Genomic DNA, 21,462 nt, shown 5'->3' on the forward strand with positions numbered 1-21,462 from the left:
ACCTGGTTATGGCTACTCTTGTCAAATTTCCAGTGGACCATGTTGTCGAGACGAACAGACATTGCCTTAATGAAACCAGAACTCTCTGGACAATGCTTCACGGCAGTGGGAGAAGTGAACAGTGAGAAGCTGTGGTTACTGTGTGTTTGCTCCATCTCCTGTCTCTTTTCTCCTCCAAAAATTGTAATTAGATGAATCAGATTAAAAGTAATATTAATACCAATTTCTCCCTGAGGCAGGGTTACCACTATTGCATTTGTATCACCAGTGCCTAGGAGAGTGCTAGACATAGTAGGTACTTTGATATTGTTTATTGATAGCAGTGTATAAGATAGTAAAAAAATAAAAAAAAGAGCTGGCCTTGGTCACAGAAGTCACAGGAGGCCTCTACACCGATGAAATCACAGTTTCAAAGATGACTTACTGGGTAATTGGTTAAGGGCCGTCCAAATGTGTTTTTGGCAAAACTTATTAAGAACTACTATGTGGGGGCAGCTAGATGGTACAGTGGATAAAATACTGGCCTGGCTTCAGACTGTGTGACCCTGGGCAAGTCACTTAATCCCAATTGCCTCAGCCAAAAAAAGAATTACTACGTGCAAAACACTCTACTAAGTGCTAGAGATGCAAAGACAAATGTCCTTCTACTCAAGATGCTTACAATCTGCTAGAAAATAACTCATAAAAGGGAGCTTGAAGGCTTTTTGTACAAGTGGAAAGGACCCATTCTCCATTCTGTTTTGGTTATCAAGGTTGTTGGTTTTGGTCTGCTTGGATGGCTAGGAATAATTTTCAGGACTAGCCGGTGGACCTATCTCCTAATTCTGGTGGCTCCATATGGGGGTTAGAACTCCGAGGTTCAACTAGCTGGAAGTCACTTAATCTCTCTTTTTCAGTTTTCTCCTTTGAAACTAATTTTATAGAATCATTGTGAGGAAAGTGATTTGTGAACCTTACATCACTATACCAATATTAATTATTCTGATTACTACATAATCCTGGTATTCTCATTGATGGCTTCTTGTCACGTTTGAAGTCTTTAACCTGGTCTCTCTGAGACACAGCAATTAGGGTGATTAAAGAAGATGAAGAGAATTAATTTACAATCCTCCCATGTCTGATTCTATTTACTGACCACTGTTTAAGCCCAAATTTGGAGCCTTCTTCACAAGATGCTGCCTTAGGGGAAATAAGGTTGGGGATGATCTTGCCAGCAAGAGAATATCACACACAGACATTTAAAAATGGAAGATGCACAGAGAGAAAATAAATAATGAACAGGGAACAAATATAATTGAGTATAAATTCTGAACATGTAAGGCTGTATCAAAAAATCTGATTTAGGAGCAATTTATGCCAATTGGCAGGAACCTGAGAGTTGCCAGAAATGTTTCTGAATTAATTCTAAATTGGTATATGAATATCAAACTGGCTTAGCGCCATTGGAGAAAACTGATCATGAGTCTTTAATCAAGCCCAACTTCCAGCTTCTTTCATCTTTCCTTTTTAAATACCACATTAAGATTTGAAACATACCAAAGGATAAAACTTTTGGTCAGAGAAGACAAAAAGTAAGGTTAGCAAGGTAAATAACTTGCAAATCCCTGGGTCTGGGGGAAATTTAGACATATACTACCCCATGCTCGAGCGTCATGGGGACTTGAAGACCGTGTCCGACGAATCGTGGGATGAAAAGATAAGAGAGGCTTCTGTTTTCCAGATGTTTCCTATCAATACATCATGTCCTACATGGGAGGTTTCTGTTGCATGTGTGAAAGGGACAAGCATTTAGGCAAACACAGATCCGCCTTCTAAATAGTGACACAGACTCTGTGAACAAGGTCAGTGAACATCACTTGGCTCAAAGGCACCTTATGCCCATGTTGGTCTCTGCCAATAACCATTTCCAAGTGCCTGAAATTCTGATCATGCATATTCATCAGAGATTTATTTGATAAACAGATCTTGAATATTCATCTGCATACCGTATATGTGGATGACTAAATTCGCAAATGTTAGAGAATGTTTCTGAAACCAGCAGACTAGGGGATAGGATATTTGTGAAGTTTTCCCCTATACTTGATAGATGTTAAAAAAAAAAAATCTCCACTCCCCAACCCCCCCCCCATTTTTTTTTACCTCTTGGCCCATTTCCATACTGCAAAGTTTTGTTGATTGGGCCTTGGCATCAACCATAACATTAAACATGGTGCATATTGACTGTGGGACTCGGAAATCTGTCGATCGGCTGGTTTTTTGCAGCTTAACTTCAAATGCAATCCTGGTTCTATTAAAACAAAGTAGAGAAAGATCATTTCAATGTTAAGATTGTAACAGGTGGAGGAGATATTTCAGGGGAGGGCAGTGGAATAGAAAACCAAATACGATAATCAGTCGAAATCCATAATGATTTCCAGGGGGTGCTGATGAATATGAACGCCCAGCTCTAAGAAGGCCATTGGGGGAGGGGGTCCATCTTGGTCAGGGAAGCTGCTGTGATTCCAGCTTCTACAGACGTGTCATAGCCCCAGTAATAGTAGAGATCACATTAACTGGAATGCAGAGATCTCTGACTACTTCATAAAGACTTTTGATGATGCTCGTACTCTGCAGCTTATTAAATCAACCATACCGCATGATGCTCCCTAAAAGGGAGATATAGAATTATTTGCTTGTCTGGTTTCCTTCCCACCTTAGTGTATATACTACCATGGAACATGATAAGGGGGAGGGCAGATATCAGGGGATCTGTGGAGCATTGCCCCAACCAGAATTTTCCTCTTTTTTTTCACATAGACCAGAAATTTGTTTTACCTTTCTTACTTAAATGTACTAATTGGGGGTATCCTGACAAGATTGGAAATATCTAGGTACCTTCCGGGGGAAAACAAATATCCCTGCTCCTTTCCCATCTCTGCAATTCTGTTGCACTGCTCTCCCTGTTGTGTTAATACTCTCCTGATTTCAAATCAAATCCTTTCTTCGTTGGCTGTCCAATATACACCTGACGCTTGATGTATCAACAGTCATAGAGGATATGCTATGGGAAGCCACGAGTACAGAAAAACTCACTCCTTAATTAATACTCCATAGAAAAATTGTGGTACAAGTTCTTTCAGATTGGCAATTACTTTGTTTTATTTTATTTCTTTTTTTTTTTTCTAGTACAAGATTCAAGAGTGGTTTCTAATCTTCCTATACATTTTATGGAGGGAAAACAAAATCACAATGACCTTATTCTATTGCCTCCTTATCATAATGACCTTTTCCTGCTCTTTAGAACTTTTTGATTCACATCTTAATTTAGAGACAGCAAAGCATTAGAATCTCATTGTGACAAGGCTACAAGAGCCAGGTATGTTTCATCTGTTTCATATGGACTCCTCCCTGATGTAACAAGAAAGGTCTTGACAGCAAATGCTTTGCCATTTCTAGGGGGGGAGTTCCACCCCTTGAGATGAATGTGATAAAAGGGAATTTACCATGTTTAAAAAGGTATCAGGAAATAAAAGGATTCATCAAATTCCATTTTGTAAGAGTAAAAGATTAATGTCATTTAATCTCTATGGACCTTAGTTTTCTCATCCATAAAATGGAGTTGATTAAAAAATTTCCTTCACTGTGCTGTTATGAGGACTAAGTGAAAGAATATATGTAAAGTGCTACATAAAGGTTATTGTAATTTTTGTGGCTTTAATTATTATAGCACCTCTTTTCATCATCCCATTATTATTTATTAATAAATGACAGAAATTATGTCACCAGCTACGGAATTCTTACCATCTATGAATGAAAAAAGGTGATGAACATACACGACAGAACATTTGGGTACTAAGGTAAGTTGAAGTGTGATTTTAAGGTCAGAACTCATATTTTTTAGAAAAAAATATTTTTTAAAAGAATCATTCATAAATCACACACAAACATCTTAAAAAACAAGCATGGCTTGTCTTGTTTCTTATCACCATGTTCATTTTGCAGCAAACAAATAAACAAACAAAAAAACCATTCTACTTTTGTGTGTGGGGGTAGGTATATCAAGCAACAATAACATTTTATGGTTAAAGAGTTGCCAAATAGACCTTTCAAGTAAGGTTTGTGTTATAGTTAGAAACCAAGATATGGAATGGAATACATTTTCTATTCCCATTCAATTAACTTTATCTCATTCCTTTTCACGGGAGAATTAAACTCTCTTCTATTAAGTCCAAACATTGTTGAGAGGTGGGATACAAAGTCTTTCAGTAGAAGTAGAAGTGAGAGGGCCGAACAGATGGCTGCTTCTACCTGTGACAGACCGCAAAATCAACCAATGTATGAGTAGCTTATGAAATTGATTTAAATTTCAATAAAACCTAGACATTCCATGTTCTTCCTTCCCTTTCTCTTAGCATATTGGAAAGTTGACATCTTTCCTTGACTGCTTTAATATTCTACATTTGGTATATTTGTTCACTATGTGTTCGTAGGATACAGACTAGTTCCAACTCCATAGCATGGGACAGATATATGCTTTGATAATACTTTCATATAAGTTTTGTGTGGCTCTTGAAAATTCCCGAGTATATTTTCTCGATTCTGAATTCTAAGACTTGAGTTTGAGCATCTGAACTGGGATCACTTCCTCTCAAGGAATCTCATGCTGAAAGCAAATTCGTGAAATGTGCAAATCTCATTTCTGACGACCCCTTTGCTTTCAACCTTTTCAGCCTTTCCCCAAACCAACAGGTCAAAGAGTACTCGTGCTGTGTATAGTCTTTCAAGGTGTTGTCCTTGAGGTCTTTCCTTTAAAATGGACCTGATTACTGCGAACGGGCTTCCTTTCACAGCAACATTAATTTTAGCAGAGATTTTTCTGGAAAGGAGTGACCGTAATGGTTACAGAGTACTTGGCCATCTTTGGTAGCGAAGGCATAACATATTGGGCTGGGATATTAATGGGGCCTTTCACTGTTTGTCAGGTCTTACCATGAAGTCTTTCATTTTGTTTATGTTCAGGGCCCACTAGTAATAAATATTCTTTTCATTTATTTATACTTTTTTTTGGTATGCATGAGAAAAGAAATCTGAGAAATAGACTCATGGTTATTTTAAAATATATAGTATATGTCATTTAAAAGTTCCATTGAGGTCTGATTGAATTTTGGGAATTTGAGAATCCTAAAGAATCCTAAACTTGAACCTTGAGGTAGAATCAAAATGGCTCCCCATACCAGTTACTGCTAGAGCAATAATCTATTGCCCTCTTGTTCTTAGATTGCCTTCATTCTTTTTCACTTCCATAGCTTTGACCTTTTTCTATTCTTCAAAACAGGAGAAAAGGGTGACAAATTCCCATCTACCTCATCCCAACAAATGTAGCTGGCCCACTGTGGTACATGATATCTTAAGGAACTAGTTTTTTTTTCAATAAGATTAAAAAAGATATTGGGTCTGGCACTATGGTTAAGATGATCAATTAATATAAATTTTATGCCATTTCTATATCTGGCATTCCTCTAGATCCCTTACTTTTCATTGTAACTGCTGTAGAAGTTTCAGCAGTACTATTTTTCTCTCTCTAACATTAAAAAAGTGTCCCTTGTGTACTCAGGTGATGAAATAGATGCTGCATGAGCAAACAGAATAATTATTCAATAAACTATTCTCTCTCTCTGGTATATCCATTTGGCTTTATGTTTTCTCAGAATAGCTGTAATGAGGAAAAGATGACCGAATTGAGATCATCCTCACAACATTTATAATCCTCCAGTGACAGAGAAGCAATAGAATTTAACACCTGGTTAACAAGAATTCTTCCTTCCTCTATTCCTCCTTCGCTGTGTCCCATCCATCTTTCCTCATTTTCTTCATTTTCCCTTTACTTTTTTCTTTTTCTTTTTCTCTCCTTCTTCCTCTTCCTCCTCCTGTTTCTCTCTTTCTCTCTCTCTGTTTCTGTGCTTGTCTCTGTATATGTCTCTTTATCTGTCTCTGTCTCCTCTCTCTCTCTCTTTGTCTCTGTTTCTATCTTTGTCTCTGTCTCTGTTTTTCTCTCTGTCAGTCTGTCTCTGTCTCTGTATCTCTCGCTGTCTCTGTTTCTATCTCTGTTTCTCTCTCTCTCTGTGTTTTTTCTCTCTCTCTGTCAGTCTATGTCTCTTTTTCTCTCCCTCCCTTTGTCTCTGTCTCTTTCTCTCTCTCTCTCTCCCTCTGTCTCTGTCTCCTCTCTCTCTTTCTCTTCTCTCTCTCCTCTGTCTCTTTCTCTCTCTCTCTCTTCTCTCTCTCTCTCTTCTCTCTCTCTCTCTTCTCTCTCTGTCTCTCTCTGTCTCCTTTCTCTCTCTCTCTCTCTCTCTCTCTCTCTCTCTCTCTCTCTCTCTCTCTCTGTGTGTTTCTATCTCTGTCTCTGTTTTTTCTCTCTGTCTCTCTGTCAATCTGTCTCTGTCTCTTTCTCTCTGTCTCTGTCTCTGTGTCTTTTTTTCTCTCTCTATTCCTCCTTCTCTCCCTCCCTCCCTCTCCCTTTCTCTCTCTCTCTCTCTCTCTCTGTTTCTATCTCTGTCTCTGTCTCTGTTTTTTCTCTCTGTCTCTCTGTCAATCTGTCTCTGTCTCTTTCTCTCTCTCTCTGTCTCTGTGTCTTTTTTCTCTCTCTATTCCTCCTTCTCTCCCTCCCTTCCTCTCCCTCTCTTCCCCCCCTTCTCTTTCTCTCTCTTTCCTTCTCTCTGTCTTTCTCTCTCCCTCACCTTCTTTCTCCTGTTGAGATGCCTCCTTGATGAGTACCTATCTGAGTGGTGCTCTTCAGAAACTACCAACTGGCAAACTGCAGTTGCTCAGTTTGATTTGCCTGTCCCATAAAAGGTCCTTCATTAATACCAGCTTGGTGACTTAACCTAGCAAGCCTGTGGGTAACGAGCTGCCCTCTCAGGGGTCACCCACCATGGGTGTGATCCCAAGGCCAGGTGCCATTTTCTGGGAGCCATGCTCCCTTTTGATCTCTGGGATGCCTCATAAGAATTTGCCATTGATCATCTGATGAGGCAGGGGCTGGCCCCAAGCGGCGGAGGCCCTCAGGCTTACCTTTTCACGCAGGATTCAATCATATCACTTGCCATCAGTTTCAGACGTTGTTCTAGGTGTTTTCCAAACTCTTCCTCGGGCCAGTGCAAATCCCTAATGAAAGTCTGCAGAGCGTCAAGTTTCCAGAAGAGATCTTCAGAGGTGCCTGATCCATTACTGGCAGGACAGAACAAAAGCAGAGGTCACCCGGTGCTCCCGGCTTCCAGAAACCCGATCGCGCCGACAACTGGGCTTGGGGCAAACAGTGGTTCTAACATACAAAACACGGTGGCAGGGTGGGGGGGATTTCCACCAGCAGGATTTTGAGTTTTACCATACATTTACCTAGTCAGCTGGGTTAATCAAATCGTTCCAGACCAATAAAAAGAAGAGAAAATGCTATATTCCTTAGAAGACCAACTAGGGGAGAGGTGTATGGTAAAAATCAGCCTTCTTTCAATAACCACATTAACATATGTGATGATTCACATGAAGGCCACATGTTGAGGTAGAAATATCTCGATCAATAACTACATGTCAGCATCATGCAGTTATCCAGATTCAGAGCGACATGCATTTCCTCCGCTCCCCTCCACACCGGAGGGCTCTTGGAGAGTTCAGATTGCCAAGTAAGGGACAGTGCTAACAAGTGGTGAGCGAGGACATGCTTTGTCTCTTGAGGGGGCGGGGGTGAATCAGTTGACCTTGGGTCTACTGGGATATCTTGAATCCAAGATCTCATTTTATTTATTTATGTTTTTGGACTCAGATTTTTCTCAGAACAGCCTATTGCCAAGGCAACTTCAGGACTGGGAGCCCGGGAGGCTGCTGGGATATTTACCAATGCTTTGGACCTGCGTTAAGACCCGAGCCTCTCCGGCAGCTCGTGGCCTTTACCCACTCCCTCGTACTGACTGAGCCATCAGTCTCCGTGTGGTTCTTTAGGAGGGCATCTAAAAACCGTTCACCTGGGGAAGCAAACTCTGGGCCTGGATGGTCTTGGGTGGGTACAAAGAAAATGCTCCAGATTCACCCTTTTGCCATTCTCCGCTCCAGCTTCTCTCTTGTAGCGAGGACAGTGGGAGCTCTGAGAGATGTTCCCCCCTCCTCGCATACCACGGATGCTAACACAGTAATTTATAAAATGTCCAACACACCATGCATTACCACTTGTTCTGACATCGTCTATAGAAACAGATGAGAGTGGGTGTTTCTATTGTGACAGATGCCAGCTGCATTGAGTTAATGCTTCAGAGGGAAATACAACTGATGCATAAATGCATACATGGCTACCGCAAGGGGAGGGAGCCAAACTCCCAACATGCCAGGGGGATCCTTGGGCCCTGGACTGACAAAAGGGACGTTCTCAAAGACAGACCAGCTGGGAGTCGGTAACTAGAGGCTTCTGACACAAAGGAGAAGGTAACACGGAAACATGTCCTCAGAATGAAAAGTGATCAGAGGAGACTGGAATCATGAAAAGATATAGAATCAGGCATTTCTTGGTGGGTGATTGTGAAATGAGGTCTTTCTTTCCTTTTTTTTTTTTTTTAAATGAAGGAATTAACTGCGTGTGGAAGTTCAGCCTTTCCCCATCCTATGCTTGGAAAACACCCCACAACTTTCACTAGTCTCAGCCCCGTTTTGGAACTGCATGGTTGTATGTTTTAAATCATTAAGTACATATGAATGCAATGATTGGTATTTATTACAACAACATTTTGACACCCATCTGGTTTCATAGTTTCAGAAAATTTCTTCTAGGGTTTTTTTTTCTTTTGAAGAGCTTATTATTAAGTTTTGACATGAGGAAAAGAATATTTTCTTTTTATTTTTGAGATAAACTGTTAATGTTAAGGCAATAGCACCAAAATTATTTTGATTGCTTAGCAGTTCCCAAAATGTGTTCCCACTCATGCCTTAATTAATTGAACAGAGACCATTATCTGCTTTATTATCATGTCTTGATTCATATCTTTTCAAAAAAACAATGTCACAGAGCATGCACAGAGGGAAGGAATAAAAGCTTTCAAGTATTTTTAATTTTTGTAACAGATACTGCCTAAGCTAACTTTTAACACTATCATCTTAGCATGGATATGATTTGGGTTTCTTTTATGATTTTGTTTCCAAGAAAAGTTTGGGGAGATTTTTCATTGTTTTCCTGAAGATAATCAGACACATTGATCATATCATCCCACTGCTATTTCATCCAGATAGAATTTTTTTCCCTTAAGGCTACAAAAAGGGCTCAAAATATAAATGTGACTGACAGGTCTTGTTCTTTCCTTGGACTGTTCAAAACAAAACAAAACAAAAACAATCCAAACTACTTGAGAGCTACCTAGATGAATGTGATTTTGAGATATCACAACTTCACTGTCCCGTGGAAGCCATTTTTTATTCCTTTGATTAAAATGCTTCCCTTTGAAAATGTGCCAGTATCTTCTTGCAAAGAAAGGCTCATTGGGCCTATAATTAGAAGTAATATAAGAAAAAGGATCAAAGCAGGGTATAGAATGGCTAAGCCTTATTTCACTTATTAAATCATACAGATGGATCTAATTTCATTTCCATGGGGTAGAGTTTGGGAGTGCTGGATCTCCTTCTTGCTAGAGGAAAAAGACGAAAGGATTCATTTCCTAAACTGGAAGATATACTTACAAAAATCTTTTTAGAAAGAGTACTTTCTTCTAATTATCTGTGCCAAAGAGAATAACAACTTCTAATCCTTTTTGGGATGGTGATTGTAAAGTGAGGTCTCCCAAATAATAATGCTCATTGATTTCTGGACTATTTAAATAATGACTTCTTCATTGTTCATTTTCTTTACCCATTACTAACTGTTAGCTATTTGCAAATATTCTAGCTAACCACTTTAGGGATTCTGGATATCCTTGGTATGGGTCTTTCCTTCAACAAAGTGGACTGCAATCTCTATATTTTGGTAACCAGCTCTGTGGCTGAACATTATTAGACTATGGATTCTAAAAAAAATGTAGAATTTGACAACTAGCAAGAATGACCTACTCAGAAGAGCTTATTATCATTCTGAAATATGTTTCTTGGTTATGAGAGTGCCTAAGGATCATAAAGACACCCAGAAGGCAATGGTTCATTATACGGGAACGGCAACGGTTCAAGACTAGGGGCCAAGCCATCACTAAGATCTCTTGTGCCCTTTCACATAAAAATTTCCACGTGCTCATATTACCTACATCAGTTAAAAACAAACAAACAAACAAACAGAAATCTATTGTAAAAGACTGGAAGTAAAAGTCAGTTCCTCAAGCTTTCAGTGGGCGTAAGACAAATTGTTAGTGCTGGATATAGAAAACTCCTTACAAACACCATGCATGCCAGAAATAAACAATATTGTCTCTGTATGATCAGCAAAATATGTCTAATTATCTGTCTCCATCTCTGTTTCAAAATTACATAGGATGCATAGAAATAAACAATACATATCCATGCCAAGATCACTTAAATTTAAATTAGAGCTAATGTGGACTGAATACACACTCAGCATCATAGATAGCAGCCATCCATGACGGTGCCGAAAAAGTAGGCATTTGTGGGATGCCTAGAGGGATGTTAACTGGTAGATTGGGTACTTTGGGTAGATTCACATTAGGTAGATTCACATTGGGTAGGGTACTTGTTAAACTCCTGTGGAAGAAACAGACAGAAAGAAAAAAATACCATCACAATGACAATGTAGATGTGGCAGAAGCACGGGAGAACTGTAACTCAATCGGTTAAATCGACAGGGAGACAACAGGACGAGCAGCACACAGAAACACATTAGTGAGCAAGGAGCCACAGGTATAGGAAGCTTCCCTGAGGCTTAGCATTCAGAAGCAGACGGCAAAAAACATTGACTGACAAAAAAAAAATTAAAAAAAGACTCAAAATTGGAAGAGAGCTTATCGACACCCACATACAATGATCACATACTTTCCTTGCCTTTGGGGAATTGGCTTTTGTTTCCAGATCTTGATAATGATGGTCTAAAACCTGATGGGTCCCAAATATGTACAGCACAGTGGAAAAGGTGCTTGCTTTGGAGTCTGGAGACCTTGCTTGAAATCCTAGATTGTACTGTTTGACCTTGAGCATATGTCCTTCCGTCTCTCCCTTGATTTTCTTACTTGTGAAATGAGGGGGTTAGACTAGGTGACCTCGAAGGTCCTTTCTAGTTCAAAATAATAATCTTATTTTAGATGCATGGAATTGTTCTTACTAGCCCTGAACCTCATAGCTGGTGATTTCAAACTTACTAGTATTGCTATGGATACTAAGACAGTTTAAAAGAGTGTTGCCTAGTGGAAAGTGAGCCATCTTTGAAGTCAGAAAGACTTGAGTTTAAGTCTCGCCACTGACATCTACTATCTTATGTGACCCTGGATAAATCACTTAACTTCTCAATAGCTTCATCAAACATCTAAGGCGATATTTTGCAAAATAAGTAGTAATTTGCATTGGTAGAAAGCATTTCTCACTGGGAGTTCCCAGCACCAATTAAATCATGAATTAGGCAAAAAAATAAAAAAATAAAAAAAAAGGAATCTTCTCATTTTCTTGCTTTTATTTATTTATTTTTTTGCTTGAAGAAGTTGTCAGCAGTTATTTAGCTTTGGAGATAAACTAATTACTCAAGGCAGTATTCTGTGGGGCACTTCTTGAGCCTAATGGGAACAGATAACAACATGCTGTTCACCTGCATCAATGTTTGGGGGAGGATGGAGACCTTAATGGTGACAAGAAGAAATTGAAAGCTGTAAGTGCTGCTTTCAAAGGCAAGTACGGAAGCAGTGAGGCATAGGAAAAAGATATTTTGAAAGAACTAAGAAAAAAAGGTTAAGCTTTGTTTAATCTTACAAAGACCAAAAAGAAAATGAAAATATCTTCTCTGAGGTTAATTTCATTCAATTTGAAGTAGATAGAAATGTGTGGGATTGGAAAGTTAAGTATTCCAAATAATGTTTTTTTTTATTTTTTTAAAATACTGAGTCCTTAGATATAGCAAGAAAAAAATGGGTTTAAAATTGTTATCTCAAATCAGAGTTTGTTCCTCCAATGGAGACTGGGCCAGTTAGTAGATAGTTTGTTATTGTCAAAGGAGGAACCAACAATAAGAACACAAGAAGCTTTTCTGTCTCTATCTCTTTCTCTCTTTGGTTGTGTGGTTGGGTGGGTGGTGAGGTAGGGGTAGAATGTTATGTCATATGATGCTTCAGGACTGGCAAAATCATTTAATCTATGAGAACATTTCTATGGTGCCTAATTTAGCCAGGCAAAAGCCAGAGCCAAGGCTGCATCTGAGAAGAGCCCTGCCTTTACTCTCAAACAGGGCTGACAGCCCTTTGGCAAAGAGTCGGGGCTCTCTTTTCGGTTCTCCTCAAGAAGATGGTGTACCTTGCCAAGCCAGCTCTGCATTAGACAGACTGTGCACCGCAAACTAAGACTCCTGGAGGAGTCACGACTGACTCTAGGCTGATTTGGCAAAATTCCCACCTATCACAGGCTCTTTGAGTCCATTTTCAGATCTCCTAGATGCCCGGACACTTGCTTTTATTGTTATTTCAACAGTTATCTTGTTACAGGGAAAATTATAATTGTGACTTTTGTCCCAGCATACACAAAAGACATTAGTTTTTGTTTGCAGTGAATTAGATGAATTGGAGTTATATCCATTGTGATTCCTGTAAAGTGGAAACTAAGGGCCATTCTATCTCTCTCTGTGGCTCTCTCTATTTCTCTCTCTGTCTCTCTTTTTCTCTTTCTCTCTCTGTCTGCCTGTCTCTGTCTCTTTGTGTCTTTCTGTGGCTCCATGTCTCTCTGCCTGTCTCAGTCTTTGTCTCTGTCTCATATCTTTCTGTATGTCTCTGTGTCTGTCTGTCTCTGTCTCTATTTCTCTGTGTTTCTGTGTCTGTCTCTCTGTCTTTGTCTCTATTTCTCTCTGTGTCTAACTCTCTCTCCCTTTATTTCTCTGTGTGTTTCTCTGTATCTCTCTGGGTCATTTTGTGTCTCTGTCTCTCTTTCTCTTTTCTCTCTCTGTAGAAAATATTGATATTTGATGGGGAGAATGACAAGTCAATAGAAAAATAGTAATAGGCACATAGTACTAGTTTTGGAGTCAGAAGACCTGGATTCAAAGTTTGCCTTTTGTCATAGCTTATTTAATCTTGAATAAATCAGTTCCTCCCCAAGGTATTAGAATTCTCACTTGTAAAACATGGGAAGTGACCTAGATGGCTTCAATAATCCTAAAAAAGAATACAAGGGAAGACATTTTTCATGTTTTCCTGTTACTGTGAATTTATTTGCCTTTGCATTGGGTCCCTGATGGCTCCTGGACTTAAGCACTCCTCTGTAACCAAACCATCCACCGTTTCCACTGAGACATGTGCCAGCCTCTATAAGCAAATGTGATCATTAAGGGAGGCACACAGTGCATAATGATGGAGGAATTAGCGAATCTTTTGAGATGGTAGCCTGGGAAGTTACAAATGTCAGTGCTGAGTAAATGAAAAGCAGAGAGCAATGAATAACATACAAATGTATGCAAACGCAACTTAATTTACACAGATTAGCTTGATGGTCGTGCACAAGTCAGAAAAGAGCTTTGTTTTCCATTCTAAAATTCAAAAATAGACCTATTAACAAAACATACTGTATTAGTAAAATCTGACATTTGGAATGGAATACTGAGCTGTACTCACATGGAAACATTTCCTTTATACAACACATTATGATGCCAGACTTTTAGAAATGATAAAACATTATTTATTTATTTAGCAAAATAATGTAGTGTATTCATAACATTCCTAATATTTGATTTGGATATTAATAGCATATCCTAATAAGTAAGCAATTCTAAATAACGCACAATATTTTACTAATACACATGTAGACTGGGAAGGGGGTTGTACTCTTTCTGAATGACAAAATGCTGCTACTATACAACGGGCAAGTTTCTTCTCTCTGACTCTCGGTTGCTTCATCTGTGGAACGGAAACAATATCCCTCTACTATCTCCCTCCCTCACAGGAATGAGATGAGGAAAGTGCTTTATAAAATTACTAAGTGCTATACAAATGTGAGTTATTAGTTTCATCTTTATCTGATGAAATGGTTATTATTAGAAATCATTATTTTAAAAAAGAACTCTCTAGCTAGTATAACAAAAATGAATTCCATCCTGATCTTTTTTTGGGATCACAGGTGGGAATCTGTAGATAATTTGTGATTCTTGTGAAAAGTTAAAAAAAAAAAGACCAAACTACTTCCTTGGCTTTCGAATATACTAATGAGAATGAGTAGGGACACATTAGGAAAATGAAAACTATTTGTCAGCCATGGCTGCTTTCTTTTCCATGCACTTGACATTTGAGTCCACTTGGCCTATGGTCTCTGGTCACGTAATTTAATCAAATTTTATTTTAATGTTTTGCACAGATTATTCCCTTATTCCTGGGAATATGCTCTCTCTTCACCTCTCCCACTTACAAAGATTCAGTTCAAGGGTCTCCTTCTTTTGGAGACTTTGCTTTTATTCCTCTCGGTATTAGCATCCTCCTGCACCCCCTCCCCGTGGTCTTGAGTTACTTGGTCTATATCCTATTAATGATGAATTTGTTGTTCATGTGCTATCCCTTCAGTAATATGAAAACTCCTTGGGAACAAGCACTGGCTCCCTTTTGTATTTATAATCCCAGTGCCTAGCAGACTACATAGTCTATACTCTGTTTAATAGATGGTCAGTGATTTGACTTTACTTCCCACTCAGCTTCTAAACCAGGTCTCAGTGTTGAACAGGTCCTTACTACGTGTTCACTGGCCTGAATCCCCATTCTACTTTGCCATCAGGCTATCCTTGGATTAGAGAATTGTTTTATAAATGACACTTAGAATCAGGTCTTTTTGGTCCACTCAGACACAGAAAGACTTTAAAATGGTTTTTCCTCTTATTGATATGGGCATTATCAATTAATCAAGAAGAGAGACACAGCTGTGAATGACTTTGCATTGTAAATAGCTATGGAGAATAAATAATGTAGAAGTATATGCTTCCTAAAAATTAAAGCTCTTTTTAATACTTTGGATAGCTTAGATCCTAACTTGCCTTAAGCCAATGGACTGTGTCTTTAATAGGTGGGTCTGTTGTCCCACCTCATTCCCAGTTCAAGCATAGTGTTTAGTTTATACTGGAGTCAAGAAATGAATTTTCACATAGAAAAATTTCTTGTCCCTCTAAGTGTTTTTTAAACTTGTTAGTTTAATGGAAACCCAATTTTTTAAAAAAGAAAACTAACAAAAATCATGATTTCCAAATTTCTTGAATAACGCATCTGCCTCCCATGCCTGGATTGTTTTTCTCTTAGAATCTTTAGCTCCCTTCAAAGCTTGGCTCAGGCACTACCTCCTTTCCATATTCCCTTAATGTAAGAATTCTTAATCTTTTTTTGTACTGTGGACAAATTGGACAGTCTGCTGGAATCTGTGGACCTCTTCTCAGAATGTTTTTAAATACGAAAAATAGAATACAGCAGATTATTTAGGGAACCAATTATATTGAAATATAATGATCAAAACTATAATAAAAAAGTTCATAGAATCTAGGTTAAGAACTCTGCCCTGGTTATTAATGTACCCCCGCCCCAATTTACTTCATATTTATTTTTATATTCTCTTTATTTACGTGTCTGTTTATATGTTACCACTTTCTCTTCAGTGGAACATCAGCTCCTTGAGGGCAGATAATTTAATTTTTGTCTCTGAATTTCTGGTTCCTATCAGAGTGGCCCATACATATTAAATACTTAATCTCTGCTTCCTAAATGGAATTGAATTAATTTTCAATCATCCCAGGAGCTGAGGAAATTGAGAAAAAGACTCAGAACAGTGAGTCACCACAGTCCTAGATATGCCCCGAGAGGAAGTAGAAATGGCTTTTAATTAGACTGAGTTGGGAAGAAAGACTTCACTTGATCACATAGCCACGCTGGGGATGGAGGGGGTGTTGTGGGGGGCTGGCATAGATTTAGAGGCAGAAAGTTATTTTTGAGATATCTTCATAGGAAGAAGATTCCAAATGAATCGAAAATTTTAAGGACCTGTCCCTTCCCTACCATTAAAAAAAAAAAAGTAACCAAAAAGATATAATACCCTTTTTTTTTTTTTTTTTTGCCATTTTTCCTATTGTTTTTTACACTCTTGGTGAGAAAAGTCAATACTTTCCTTGACTGACTAGGGGACATCTAGGCTCAAGACAGAAAAGGGATAAGTTGCTTTTGTGTAGTTTCCTATAATGAACCCACATCTTTACATTGTCATGAGACTGACAGGTAAATGCCATGGCTGCTATTTGTTAACTTGTCTCTATCCACCCTCTACCCTTAAAGCAGACTTATCTTTGTTCATTTATTCAAAGAGTAGCCAGATAGTGAGACATAAAACAAGGAAATGTCTGCTCACCAGAGGTGAGTTCAAAGCTAAAATAAAAGAAAGACTCCTAGTGAGATGTTTTCCAAATACTCCTTCTGTAAGACCCAGGGAAAAGAACATTGACTCTTGGGTTAGGGGGGATCGACTTGGACAGATTACTTAATCATCCCAAATCTTCCTCTGTAAGGTGAAGGGATTTGGCTAGATGGCCCTTGAAATCCCAGTAATCTTGAAAAAGGGACATTGCAATAAATAATGCCACTGAGTCCTGAAATATCATAAACCTCCTCAGCAAAATGTATATTTGTTAAACAGTATAACCATTCATCTTGGAAAGAATCAAATAGACAACAAATATTTATTGAACAAATCATCATGTGCAGTTGGATGGTTGGTCTATGGTATCAATTTATCTCTCTATCTCTGTCTGTCTCTGCATCTCTCTGCTTGTTTCTCTCTGTCTTTCCATCTCTCTTTTTCTTTTCTCTTTCTTCTCTCTTTCTCTCTTCCTCTCTCTTTCCCTTTCTCTCTCACCCTTTTTCTTTCATCTTCTTCTCCCCTCTCTGTACATTTCTTCTTCTCTTTCTATCTCTGTTCTTCCTCTCTGAAAGGTGTAGCAGATAGACAAAAAAGCTAGGTCAATGTTGAATAAGAAGAACTGAGAAACTGCTCAGTACTCAGTATTCAATAAGCCTGGGTTGTTATAAATTAAAATCAAAATCAAAACACCCTTCTACCTCATCAGTTTCTCAATGATGCTCCATGGTTGTGACTCATGGAACACCAGCAATATTACAGGAATTAAAATTGCAAGAGTCTCAGAGGACATTTGAGGAATGAAAGTAGATTTTAGTGTTACTGCAACAATATAACAAGTGTCTTAAAAGGCATCATTAAAAACATACATGAATAGACAAAAAGAAAGACTGACCAACTAGGGAGAATGAGGGATGGACAGCAGTAATTCTGTCCTTGGATGGAGTGTAGTAATGATGGAATGCACCATTCATGGGTACATATCACAACTTACCTACAACTTTTCTTTTTGTATAAACCTTGTCTATGCTCTTCCTAAAACCCTCCAAAGAGGTTTCCACCCTAGTTCTGGTCCTCATCATCAATCTTTAATAACCTGATCATTTGCTTCTCTATTTTCTATGTCTGCTTCTATTTTTTACTGTGCACAGAGCTTCTAAAGCAGAAGTTTTATCTGGACCTTCTAACTCTATGCTCCCTTCCTATTGGCTTCTCAATGTAAACATCTCTCTCCTCCCTGATGACCACTGAAACCCCATGTTGGAACCATTAGTTATTTTGTTTTTGTGTACCCAGTGTCTTGAATAGTGTGTTGTACATAGTAGGTACTTTGGGAATTGAATTCATTGGAAGATTAATTTGAAACACTGGATGGATTCTTTGGAATATTTTCTAGCTTTATGGCTACTTTTGAAACCATTGGTCTATACATCTATTTTCCTTTGTTTTCACTACATCACTGACATACTTTCTCTTTAGTCATACAATAGTTAAGTCATATATGTAATATATATGTACAAGAATACATATCACTGATCATGAATTTTAATGTGACTGGATACAATACACTGGCTTTTCTATTATTTTTTTTTATCTGAAGGCTTCCAGCATTTTAATTGGACACTCTTAGGAGGATTCTCAGGTAAGATGGACAAAGAAAACATAGGATGAGAAAAATGTGGAAGAATTGCAATCTGTACCAATGGAGGGGTTATTCACACTGGTGAGATTATTAACCTGTCTCATTATCTTTGTGATTACCAACTTGACACTCTCGGGTCAAGTGAACCAAAGTTTTTGATTAAATCTGGTCACGTCTAAAAAGCAATTGGGAGAGGTACTGGTTGGGAGAGAGATATTTTAGAGTAAAGTCAAGGGAAACATAATGTGTATCTGAACTTGTTGAGAAATTCATTTGTCCTCTGTTTTAGCCTCAAGATCAAAACATACACTGCACCAGCAGATGGGTGACTTTTGGCAGAATCGGCACTATGCATCATTTTGGGATGGAATGAATACTTGGCTGTGCCAACTGTAAGTGAGTGCCATGTATATGGAGGATCCTCGGCCTTAAAGTTGGAAGAGACCTTCAAAAGCATCTAGCCCCAAATCTTTATTTGACAGATGGGGAGACTGAGGTCCTTAAAATGTAGAATTCACTCAGGGTCACAAGGTAGTAAGTAACAGTTAACTCTTAAGCAGTACTTCAGTTAAAACTTAATTTTGATTTTATGTTATTATAATCAATACTTTGTCTAAGAGGTAGATAACTTTTATACAGGTTACTTCTCAAAGTGATATTTTGAGGGAAGTACTTCCTTAAGGTGATATACAAAATGACCTGATTTTTGTTGTTGTTGTAGGCTGTGAATTCCTTGAGAAAAGGAAACATCTTTTACTTTTCTTCATATTCTCAGCATTTAACACACTGCTTGGCACACAGTAGTTAATAGGTGCTTTTGGACTGCCATTATTTGTACTTTGGAGTCATTTGGCAAAAAAATAAAAAATAAAAGCACATTCGAATACATGAATTAAATACAAAAGTAACTTTAATTCTTTTCTCACACATCTCTCTGACAAAGATACGGATCATTCTGAGGCATAAATTTAGTGTATATTGATTATGGCATAAAGAACTGCATTAAAAACATGATTCTGAAATCTTTATTAATGAGGTTTTTTAGTGTTTCCTGAAGATGTTTTATGAGATAGTGAAAAACAGTGCTTCAATGACAATAGGAAAACCTTGTTCTAGTCTCAGTTCCTTAGTTTCTTTATTTATAAAATGAAAGGGAAGAATTCTATGATCTTATAAGGGGCTTAGTATAGGGCTCCAGAAAACAAATATTCCATCTACCTAGGAATGAACTAGTAAGGGAGAGGAGCTGCATTAAGCCACCTGGTCTTTATGAAATAAGAAAATGATCACAGAGACTTCGAGTTGGGAGGGATATTAATAAATGCTTTTTGACTTGGCAACTTGATGCCCATTATATTGAGATATGGAGCAATTTCTCTATGGTTAGTAAGTATGAACCCAGGTTTCTTTTTTTCTAAAGTCATTGCCTTAATCACCAGGCAATTCTGTCCCTTAGCAAGGGAAAAGACAAGTTTGAGGCAATTGGGATTAAGTGACTAGCCCAGGGTCACACAGCAAGGAAATGTTAAATGTCGGAGGCAGAGTTTGAACTCCTATGTTCCTGACTCTAGGGCCAATGCTCTATCCACTATAGGATCTAGCTGCCCTGAGAAAAGTTCTTAAATTCCTAGATTTACAAATATAAGATCATGGGATCATGGAATCACTAGTGTATATCTGAAAAAAGATCCCAGAGGCTGACTTTATCATTTTATGGATGAGTAAATGAAGGTCACAACTTTCCCAGAGTCACATCAGAGTCAGAATTTGAATCCAATTGCTCTTACACCAGATCTAACTCGTTTTCTACGTGTCATACCAAGATTGAAATGGAGCTTTAAAATGCAGAATATTTTCTAAGCAACCTTTCATTTAAACCTTGAAAAAACTTGAGACATAATTAACATATCATTAATATCCTACTTTTATAGAAGAAGAGACTGAGGTTCAGAATAGTTAAATATCTTGTTTTTGGTCACATAGCTAATAAGGATTAGAGGTGATATTTGAACACGTGTCTTTTAACACCCTGTACACTATTCTGTACAAGCCCTCATTCAACAATCACTTGTCCCTAAGTATCTATGAGTCTCAGAACACCATCCTAGGTGCTGGGGGAGATAAAACTTTTGGAGAAGACACAGTTCCTATTCCCAGGAAATTTACAGTCTTATGGGGGTGGGGATGAGTGGGTGGGTGTTCTACTTTGGAATCACTTCTGGGTACTTGGGAAATCATGATATTATAACCCAATACCAACCCATGGAGACCGAAATAGACATCGACTACCTGATCCTTTCATTCCCCAGCAACTCTCAAAGGAGGTGGGGAGATGAAAACTGTCAGAAACTCTCTGAGAGAGAGAAATTCTCTGAGCACTTCATTCAATTCCCCCTCCCACCACAGGAACAAATTATGAAATGTCAGAGACAGGGAGCTGCTCTAATGGGTTAACAATGAAATCAATATATTGCTAATATTTGCATATCATGGAGAACTATTCTTTAAAGGGTTGATAAGAAATACAGTAGCCATGTGACTCAGTAGACAAAGCATTGACCCTATGATCAGGAAAACTTGGATTCAAATCTGGTTTTAGACACTTGACACTTACTATGTGTATGACCTTCACCCCAATTACCTCACCAAAAGCAACAAAAGAAATAAGTACCTTACCAAGATTTCTTTTTCTTTTAAAGAAATGAGGTTAAAAAATATACATTCATAAAACAGAAACTTAGAAGGAAGAAAATAGGAGAAGCAAGGAAAAGAGAGACAGAAATAGAGAAACAGGGAGAAAAAAAAGATAGGCAGAGAAAGGCAGGTGGAGAGAGAGGGAGAGAAGCCGTGGGAGAGAGAAAGAGTTAGATAGCTAGATGGTTGAGTTAAACAATATTCAGAAAATCAAACCTATTTACTTGAACTTGTTTCTTATTTTAGAATAAGCATAATGAAGAGCAAACACATTCTTTACTGGAGGAAAAATACATTCATCAAACATACAAAAAAAAAAAAAAAACACACATCACAATCCCCAAGCAAAGACTTCCTCTCAAATGGGAGAAATTTGTCCCCCTTAAAAACTCTGTACCAAAGGATCATGAAGGGGATTAATAACACACTTCTTCAATAATCTCCATGTGGTGTCTAATGTTGAAACATCCATTTCTGGAGATACTCCTACATTACTGAGAATGGTTTGCTGGATTTCATTTTAGCCAAAGCTATGAAGTTACTCTCTCATCCATATTTTGTTCATGAATCAGAGGTCTAGCCTCTGACTATCCAAATCATATGAGTTCATATTA

The 21,462-nt window shown here is 38.1% G+C and overlaps 1 protein-coding gene across 1 annotated transcript in view; it reads right to left on the reverse strand.

Moving 5' to 3' along the window:
- Positions 1-21,462, reverse strand: part of CADPS (calcium dependent secretion activator) — a 542,165-nt gene that overhangs the window by 88,604 nt on the left and 432,099 nt on the right. The window contains 3 exon segments of the mRNA XM_051980071.1: positions 2,140-2,287; positions 7,048-7,203; positions 10,549-10,695. Of these exon segments, the coding sequence (XP_051836031.1) occupies positions 2,140-2,287; positions 7,048-7,203; positions 10,549-10,695 (451 nt within the window).

The sequence above is a fragment of the Antechinus flavipes genome, chromosome 1 (genome assembly GCF_016432865.1).
Source record: "Antechinus flavipes isolate AdamAnt ecotype Samford, QLD, Australia chromosome 1, AdamAnt_v2, whole genome shotgun sequence".
NCBI lineage: Eukaryota > Metazoa > Chordata > Mammalia > Dasyuromorphia > Dasyuridae > Antechinus > Antechinus flavipes.